Source organism: Sinocyclocheilus anshuiensis, unplaced genomic scaffold, assembly GCF_001515605.1.
Source record: "Sinocyclocheilus anshuiensis isolate Anshui unplaced genomic scaffold, SAMN03320099.WGS_v1.1 scaffold1421, whole genome shotgun sequence".
NCBI classification, from domain to species: Eukaryota; Metazoa; Chordata; class Actinopteri; order Cypriniformes; family Cyprinidae; genus Sinocyclocheilus; species Sinocyclocheilus anshuiensis.
Window position 1 is genome coordinate 46003 of NW_015548279.1, and position 10234 is coordinate 56236.

The window sequence follows — 10234 nt, forward strand, 5'->3', positions numbered from 1 at the left end:
GCAGCGCTGAGTCTAGGAGAACTCACCGGTATCACACACACTCCGGACGCGACGCGTTCAACTCGAGCAGCTGTCTAAAACAGTTTATTTAATCACCAAATGGACACAAGTTTACTTCAAGAATGAACAATTTGGCATGGATGAGTTTGAAGTTCGGTGTTTAAAAAACGGAGCAAACGGAAAGAGAAAGCGCGACCTATATTATAGCTCTATAAATGAAGCACACAGACTTTATTAGAGCCACAGAAAGACAAACGTTTTGCTGAAAATGCACAATACACAATTCATTATGTACATTAACAACGATTCGGGACCAATATAATGTAATTTAAAGGAAAACTATGTGAATGGCGCTCTGTGGCGCGGCAGGATTTTCTGTCGGCTGCATTTAAATCCGCGTCTGAAGTTTCCCGCTCTGTTCAGCGTGCAGTATCACGTGTCTAAACAAATAGCATGTGCTGTCAGTGATTTCAACCACTAGAGGCCGCTCTCGCACTGTGTAATGACAGCAAACCCTTCTCAGCCGCTCCAGCAATGGACGCAACCCGGAAAACTATCGGCATGGATTTTTGTCGATAACCGATAGTTCCAGCAATCAACTATCGGTGCCGATTAATCGGCAAAACCGATACATCGGTCGACCTCTACTTAAAAGTGTAGTTTCTGTATCAAGTCGCGGTCAATTCTTTGCTGGTTAGAATTGCCCTGCTTGTAAATATTGTAACTACACTACACTATATGGGGTACAAACAGCATCATTCTCATTGATAGTCACTTAAAATATTTGACAATGACAATTTATTTATATAGCACGATTAAAAACAACCCACATTGACCAATATGCTTTACAATAACTAAAACCACAAAAAACAAGAATAAAACAAGAAGACAGAAACTTAAAATTGAAATTGTACAAGAGTACCATAAAAGAAAAAGTGCTTCAACATAATAAAAACAGTAATATACAATAGAAAATGCTTCAAGTATTAAATGCTTTATCAAACAGAAAAGTTTTTAACTTGGATTTAAAAACAGACAAAGATGATGCCAGTCTAATCGAGATCATTCCAAAGTCTGGGGGCAGCTACAGAAAAAGCACGGTCACCCCTACATTTCAACCTTGATTTGGGAATCGACAAGAGTCTCTGATTTGAATACCTGAGTGATCAGTTTGAATGGTGCTCAGTCAGTAGGACAGAAAGGTAAGATGGAGCCATATGAAGGTATTTTTGGTGCAAAACAACTGAGCGTCTGTGACAGCGGAATTTGTAGTTGAACAGCAAATGACAAGTTTTGCGCACTCTCCCTTGTGCACCTCATATATGTGTGAAATGTGGAGCAAAAGTGATTTGTGCATCTGAAGAGGCAACGGCGGGCACTGTTCAGACATCAAGAGAATTTTGGCCAATCAAGAGGAGCTAGTTTGGGCGCCTATCAGCAGGGAGAGAAAAAAAAACGAGCTGCGCGAGCATCTTCTGGAGCTAATATATTTAAATTATTAACAAATGTACAGTATAACAGTGAGTGATTTCAGAAAAAGAAAGAAAATGTACCTTTATTGGTATTTGCTGCTGTCAGCTCTGGAAGATGCTCGCAGCTCGCAAACTTTTTTATTATTATTTTATTTTTCGCCCTGCTCGTTCGGGTGCCAACTGATAGGCACCTAAACTACACTGTAAAGAGATTGCTGTAAATTTTACAGTAGCTGGATGTATTATTACTGTATTGTCAGTATTAGTACTGTTCAGTTTATTTTCATTTTTTACCTGTATAAAACAATCCAATTGTGGTACAACACTGTATAGCATATTTTTTTACAACCCCATAAAAATCACAATAACTCATTAGCGTTTGTCTTTAATAGGGAGCCAGTGCAGTGTTGACAGAACCGGGCTAATATGGTCATACTTCTTGGTTCTAGTAAGAACTCTAGCTGCTGCATTTTGGACCAGCTGGAGTTTGTTTATTAAGCGTGCAGAACAACCACCCAATAAATCATTACAATAATCTAACCTTGTGGTCATGAACGAATGAATTAACGTTTCTGCATTTGCCATTGAGAGCTTAGTGCTATATTGCTGAAATAATGGAGTTGATTTCCAGGGAATGGATAATGATTAAAAAACAACAGCCTATAACTAGTTTACTTCGGCTAACTTACCAGTTGATGTTATCACCGTTACGTTGGCAATCACAAGAAAAGTCTCCAACTGGAATGTATTGCAGATGACATGATCCAGACCACGAACTAGAAAACAAAAAACAAAAGAAGTACTTGACAATACTGTTTGGGTAACTTAATTCAATAAAATGTGTAACTAACGCAGCACAAGTTGCTTTGGATTAAAGCATCTGGCAAATGCATGAATGTAAATATAATGTAAAATCAGGTGTATTTTGGGTTACCTAATTTCAATACAATTGACAGGTGACAGCTGGCCATATGATGATTCTGCCCCTCATAGTCAGTAGGGCTGTGTATCACCAGCAAAGTCACGATACGATACATATCACGATACAGAGGCCACGATACGGGACTGCACTGAATTTCACCTCAGCAGAATTTAGTAAAACAGCTGTTTATTAAACACTGCATACTATAGTGCCATTTCTAACTATTGGCAGAGCAGGCAGGTGACCTCTGCATTATGAAGGGCCTCCATAACTGTACCACAGCACAATATAGGTAATGGCATATGTTTACATTGGGCACTCCCCACCATGTGCAATATTCTGATTGTTTGCATCTTGTTTTTAAGCCCATAAATAATGTACTCGTTCTAATACATTTATATTGTAATTTACTCATACTAATATATTAAATTCATCTTTACATTGCTGGTAGGTTATCATTGCACAAATTAACACACTTTCTACATTTAAAAAATAAAAGTTAGAAAAGTTCTAAACTAATGCGCTGTCTTCACTGTATCTCACGCGCACACGTTTAGTCACACAGATCACGCTTCGCGCACACACAGACATTCAGCAACACAAACTTCTCAGCGCTGCCCCGCAATTTGATCAATAAATCAATTTTATAAATATTAATGGCTCAAGAGCTACATCATCTTTCTCAACAAGGAGCTGGTAACATCAAAAGGAATTAAAGCCACAGCTTCACTGTTAATAGAGAAACGCGGCAAAACGGTGGTAATTCATACATACATAGCCTCTCTCTCTTTCTCTCTCTCTCTCTCTCTCTCTCTCTCTCTCATAAATGAACACTTGATGAATTACACTTTTCTGAGAATAGAATATTGAAGTGGAGATCACTAAACTGCAAGCTTACCAGTGTTTTCAGAAAGCCAGCGCTTTATCCACAGTGGAGAGAGAGCGCATGCAGATGGTTGCCAGGTTGACAAAAACAAGTAACACACTTAGCCGATATTTCCGTATTGCGCAAGTGTGAAGCTCTGTTTTGGGGATTACGTCTCTTTATATCAGGCAACCCCGGCTGTGTTCCTCTGCGGCCAGATTAAACCTTGTTGTAGCCTATATATTATGCTCTATTCACTATTTTTTAGAAACCTCGCACTTTTCTACTCCATTTTATACGGTGTTCTTGTATTCAAATTAAGTCCACTGCTGCACACGTGCCATAATATCGATACAGAGACAGCTGTATCGATACTCGTATCGTCAAATCTCTGTGACGATACATCGTCGTATCGAACACAGCACTAATAGTCAGCATCCGTGTTTTTGCTCGGAGAAATCTCCTGTAACAGACAGAGTCACAACAGCCTGTTAGTGTTATTACACTTTATGGTCAGAAAAAAAAATACCGTACAGTAACAGAAATTAAAATAAACAACATTCATAATATTTGTTAGCCAAACTTCCTATATATTGCTAGTCCATTCCTCCACAACCCATTCTGTGGGTTAGTGAAGAGCAGCAGCCAGTGGCTAACTCAGCTAATGTAGTAGTTGATGGCACCTTACTCACCTGTTTTTACCATCTCTACGATGCAATCACAAGAAAAGACTCCAATACACCTCTGTTGCAGATGACATGACCAATAGACCACAACCTGAAAATAAAACACAAAAGATGTACATAACAGCGGCGTTTCTTAATTCATTTTTCTTTACTATTTTCACGTTAGCTCGCTGTTATGCAACGCATGTCTGACATAACCTGCGATAAAAAGGCAGTGTAGAATTATTATGCTTCCCTGATTAATTCCGGATAACTGTATAACTTAACTTACCAGCTGATGTAATCACCGTCACGATGGCTCCAAAATACCCCCCCGACGTTGCAGAATATAAGATCTACAAACTTGAACATAAAAAAAACGAAGAACTATAAAGAATAACAAAAACCGAATACAGTGTAGCTCTTCTGATTGGCCAAAATTCTCTTGATCTCTGAAGAGTGCCCGCCGTTGCCTCTACAGATGCACAAATCACTTTTGCACCATATTTCACACAGATAGGCGGTGCAGAAGAAAGGGAGAGTGCGCGAAACTTGTCATTTGCAAGCAAAAAACAGGTTTGAGACTCGTAGCCGCATATTCACGCCGTTGTCGTTATGCACTTGTGTTTGTGCTAGAAAAAGCATCCAAGAAAATAAAATATATATGTAAGAAAACATTCTACAAGTGTGCGAATCTCATTGCAAGAATTCACATACTGATTTGCGGATGTACAAAATTCATCCGTGACTTCACATTTTTGATGCAGGTGTGTGAATGTGTTTTGCCCCATATTCACTGCAGCGATAGTAGCAAAACGTGAGCGTACGAGTTTCTTGATTTGTGATTCGTAGAATAGGATTTGTGCACCTGCAATGAAGGATTCGAGAAGGTGTAACTGTTGTGTTGTGTTTGTGGGAGAGAAAAAAAAATCCACAAGTTTGCAACTTTTGTCTGTGACTTCAAATTTACTGATAGCCATGTGTGGCTATTCTCTACAACTACAAATTCCGCTGCCACAGACGCTCAGTTGTTTCGCACCAAAAATACCTTCATAGAGCCATACCATTTAATGATTTATAAACAAAAAGTAAAAATTTTAAATCCACTCTGTAGTGCACCGGCAACCACCCGTTAAAAGTCTCGCTGCCGCATTTTGTAATCTAATTGTAATCGGGACATAGCTGAATGACTAATCCCAAAGTAAAGAGAATTGCAGTAGTCCAACCTTGAAGAAATAAAGGCAGGGATTACTTTTTCAAAATTTTTGAAAGAAAGAAAAGTCTTTACTTTCGATAAAAGTCGAAGCTGGAAAAAGCGAGATTTCACCACATAATTAATCTGCCTAAACACAACACCCAAATTTTTTACCCCCGGTTCCACGGCCGAGGACAGCCCACCCAAATTTAGTTTAGGAGTAACAGAGAAAGCGGAGGGTCCAAATATAATAATATATTTGTGTTCTGATGACATAGCTCAGGATGGATGCTAGTTTAATGGCATGGAAATATGCTTATTATATTTCAGCTAGTTGCAAGGCAACATTCACACATTTGTTTAGTTTAAGTACTAAAATAACTAAAACTACATAAACCTGAACTTAATAAAAACTATAGACATAAAAAACACCTCATAAAAATGACAAAAATACACAACAAAATTACTAAAACTTTAAAATTAAAATTAAAACAAAATATAAAAATAATATCTAATTAAAAATATTAACAAACACTCTAATAGTGTATCAATTATACTAAAATAACACTGGACCTGAGTCAGCCTAGCTACTTTTATTGAGATCAATGGAAATGCTAACAAATAGCTTTAGCTATTATATAGATATAAAAAAACTTTAGAAATTAGTTTTACAAAGCTGGTGCCAAGTTCTTACAAATTTAAAGCAAACTCATTTTTTCATGCTAGAACTTAAAGGCTTTTGTAAGATCTGGAAGTGCATTGCCCCTTACTTTTCCCCAAATAACGTGTTATCACACATAAATAGCTGTTACATCAAAAAACAAATGGCTCAATTACCCTTTAATTAAAATTGTTTATTTTATTGTTCTTATGAATTCCTTTTTAAATGTTTTATTATTATTATTATTATTATAGAACAAGACACAATAAGTTAGTGTAATATCATAGACCTACACATTAATAATATTATGTTTCTGTTCTTGACAGGCCTGTAACTGACTCCAGCCTTAATGAAGTGTACAGGAAGTGGCAACAGCACTCAGATCTCTTAACTGACAGTGATTTCAGCCTGGTCGAGCCCGTCTTAGCCCTGCGCTCCTCCATACAGGAAACATTGATTTCCTCAGAGACAGATCCAGACCGGAAGAACTACCTGATTTCTTCCTATTCCTCCCACCTGATGGAGCTGTGCAAGCTGGCTCGTTCTGCAGGCAACACGCAGGTCTCTCTATGTTTGTATGCGTGTCTGACCTCTTATAGGTGAAAATATCAAGGACATTCTTATTTTCCATTTCATGACTGCTTTAAGACCTAACAGACTTATTTAGCTTGAAAGAGGTTTTTGTGGTATATGTCATGAAATAAAACCCCCTTTTTCGGTATTTCATTATATAATGCAAAGCCATTTATTTTCTGCATACATTCTTCTAGCTGGCAGAGCGGGCAGTTTTCCACATGAAGCGGCACAGCCTGGTAGCTGGCGGTGGTGGCGGCAGCAGCTCATGGGCCTGGCAGCTGGAGGAGGCACAGGTGTTCTGGGTGAAGAAGGAGCACGCGCTGGCTCTGGGGTTGCTCAAACAGATGATCCATAAACTAGAGGATCTGGTGAGTTGAAGTGTGGTTAAGGTGGCATCCATAGTCCATTTCACAGGTGTACATAATGGCAGGTGTTCCAAATTCTCGCGTATCTGCTGAATAATTCTTTGTGTGAGCAGGTGTGTGTGAACCCTGCTGTGGTGCCGGTGTATTCGGAGTGCTTGAGACTGTGTGGAAGCTGGCTGGCTGAATCCTGTCTGGAGAGCCCTGCTGTCATACTGGAGAAATATCTGGAGAGGGTAAAGCGCTCACATATTCTGCAAGGCATTATACAAGGAAATAAAAGGATTTCAGTGACATATAAATAGTCTTTATTTCTGAAGTTTCCTTTCTAGTGTCATTGCATTTATCATGTTATAAAGCATATTCTGTATGAATATCATCATAATTCTGTACAGTGGTAAATATCAAAATAGGGCCGCTGCAGAATTAGTTGATGTGGCTAATATGGTTAATCTCTAAATCCAAAAAGCTGTGATTTAATTATCAACAAAAGTGAAGATTTAAGGGATCCCTAAAAGTTATATGTGACCCTGGACCACAAAACCAGTCATAAGGGTACATTTTTTGAAATTGAGATTTATACATCACCAATTAGAGCACACCTCGCTTTTCAAAACGATGAGCTTTGTAAAAATTAAAGCATTTCAGAACAGCAGGGCAGAGAGGAGCAACAATAATGTAATTTGAAAAATAATGTGTTTTTGAACATTAAAGCATGTCAACATATTCTGTTACACCAAATACACAATGTAATGATCTTTAAAATAGCATCATATGACCCCTTTAATATCCTAATGACTTTTGGCATAATAATTTTGACCCATACAATGTATTGTTGGCTATTGCTACAAATATAACCGTGCTACTTATGACTGGTTTTGTGCTCCAGGGTGACATATATAACTAAAAAAAATATACAAGTACATATATATATATATAATGTAAAATAAAAATCATTATTATTATATTATTTTTCTTAAATTGTAATATTTCTTATTTTATTTTCCATTTCAATTTAATTTAATATAATATTTATTGATAAATATAATATTAATAGTTCTGATTTTATATTTTTTTAATAATAACAACAATAATAATAATAATAATTAATAATTAATTTAATTTATATCCATATTAATATATAATTTCACAATTTTGGTCAAATTAAGCAGTCCTACAAACAAGCACAGCAAACCTAGATTTTTTAAAATCACATTTAAACCACAATCACAATTTTGAAAATGAAAAATGCAGCCCTATATCAAAGAGGCATGGTCATGGTCTTTGTGTTTGGGTTAATGATCTGTTGTTGTTGGACAGGCTGTGGAGGTCATTGAGGACCACTGTGGCGATTCAAATGCTAAACTTCAGAGCCAGAAGACCCAGGCTTTCTTTTCGCTTGCCCGTTTCTCTGATGCACAGTATCAGAGCATCGAAAACTACATGAAGTCATCGGAGTTTGAGAACAAGCACGCTCTTCTGGAAAAGGCCAAGGAGGAAGTTGACCTGATGCGGGAGAGGAAGGTCAGCAACAACAGGTCAGCATGAAACGTATCTGTCTTAGGAATCTTTTGCTCTCCAGTTACAGAGATACAAATACTATATGATGTATATATAATATATTATGAAAAATACATGTTTCTTTTGTTCATGTGCAGATACACAGTGAAAGTTCAGAGGGAACTAGAGCTGGATGTCAAGGCACTGGCTAACCTGCAGGCCGACCGCAACCGCTTCCTCCTCAAAGCTGTGGAGAACTACATTCAGTGCCTGGAACTGGGAGAGGAACATGACACCTGGGTCTTCAGACTGGCCTCCCTCTGGCTGGAGAATGCTGATGTCAAAGCAGTAAATGAAATGATGAAGGTATAACAGCATCTCCCATGTACAAAAAAAGCCATTGTGTTGCAGTTTCTTACTATTTTGTTACTTAAGCCTGTAAAGCCTGACATGAAATCAGAAAATTTAAATGTATTGAATTTTAGATTTAAAAAAAAAAAAATTGCATTTGTGCTTATTTTGAGTATCATATTTGATTTATCAGGCTTTTGTGACTCATATAAGAGAATATGGAGCTTATACTCAAGGAGAAGAAAAAAACCTCAGTGCTATTCAGAGGCCCAAAACGAACAAAATATGCACTTTGATGCAGTTGCTGATATTAAAATGGCCAAAAATAATATGAAATTCTAATAGCTTGTAATGTGAATCAGTTTTATAATGGTACAACAGACCATCTACATAAAATGCATTTAAATATCACTCTACAGTGGTGTGAAAAAGTGTTGGCCCCCCTTCCTGATTTCTTATTTTTTTGCATGTTTGTCACACTTTAATGTTTCAGATCATCAAACAAATTTTAATATTAGTCAAAGATAACACAAGTGAACACAACATGCAGTTTTTAAATGAAGGTTTTTATTATTAAGGGAAAACAACATCCAAAACTACATGGCCCTGTGTGAAGAAGTGTTTGCCCCTGTTAAAACTGGTTTATCACACCTGAGTTCAATTTCTCTAGCCACACCCAGGCCTGATTACTGCCACACCTGTAAATAAGAAATCAGGAAGGGGCCAACACTTTTTCACACCACTGTATATCTCCCAATAATATTGTCTTGGTAGGAAGATATTTAAACGATATTTAATTTTATGATCGAAGCTCTGTAGTTTTTATTGTGGTGGGAAAAATATACAAGAAATAATAATACAATGATGACTGTGAGATGTACAAATAAATGTTCATCAAAAGCCTGATGTATCATATTAGATACATTTGAACATTTTTTCTAAAAAATGGAATGAATAGTCACGTAAAAGTTGCTTGTTATTGTCCAATAAACGTATTACCCGATACACGTCATCACAGAAGAGATGTTATAGCATTTATGTTTTCAATGAAAGATTACGAGGGCACATTTGAAAAAATAAATACATAACCTTTTGATTTCATGGTGAGTTTGAGAAATTGCAGTTGACTAGAGTCACCTATGGATTGCACTGTGCACTTTTTTGGGTCACACAGCTTTCAATTCTGTGTTATAATTTGTGTGTGTTCATATTAGCGTGTTGTAAAGAAAATCCCATCATATAAGTTCCTGCCCCTGATGTATCAGTTAGCGGCTCGAATGGGCACCAAAGTGTCCAGCTCCGTGACCTCACAGGACGTGGGATTCCATCACGTTCTAAATGAGGTAACGTTCATCTCCTCCTTTGTTTTTGTTCTGAATTTTAACCTCACAAGTAGGGTTGGTAATCGTTTTTTTTTTTTTTTTCAATACTGGTGCCAAATCGATACTTTTAAAACGGTTCCGGCGCCTAAATGGTGCCTGAACCGATACTTATTAAAAAAAATAAATAAATAAAAATCCTCCAAAAATGTTGGATTGGCCATTAGCAATATAAACACATGATGTCTGTTTCATTCATACTGGACGCCAGAGGGCGCCCTCGCTCAGAAAAAGTAGCGGAACTCATGACCCTCCAGGAAATCCCTTATATGGACAAAGGCATGGC

At 37.3% G+C, this 10234-nt stretch overlaps 1 protein-coding gene across 1 annotated transcript in view; it reads left to right on the forward strand.

Moving 5' to 3' along the window:
- atm (ATM serine/threonine kinase) overlaps positions 1-10234 on the forward strand; it is a 55708-nt gene that overhangs the window by 36567 nt on the left and 8907 nt on the right. The window contains exons 40-45 of the mRNA XM_016443396.1: positions 6107-6341; positions 6551-6724; positions 6835-6954; positions 8039-8256; positions 8377-8584; positions 9784-9912. Of these exons, the coding sequence (XP_016298882.1) occupies positions 6107-6341; positions 6551-6724; positions 6835-6954; positions 8039-8256; positions 8377-8584; positions 9784-9912 (1084 nt within the window). The remainder of the gene's footprint in view (positions 1-6106; positions 6342-6550; positions 6725-6834; positions 6955-8038; positions 8257-8376; positions 8585-9783; positions 9913-10234) is intronic.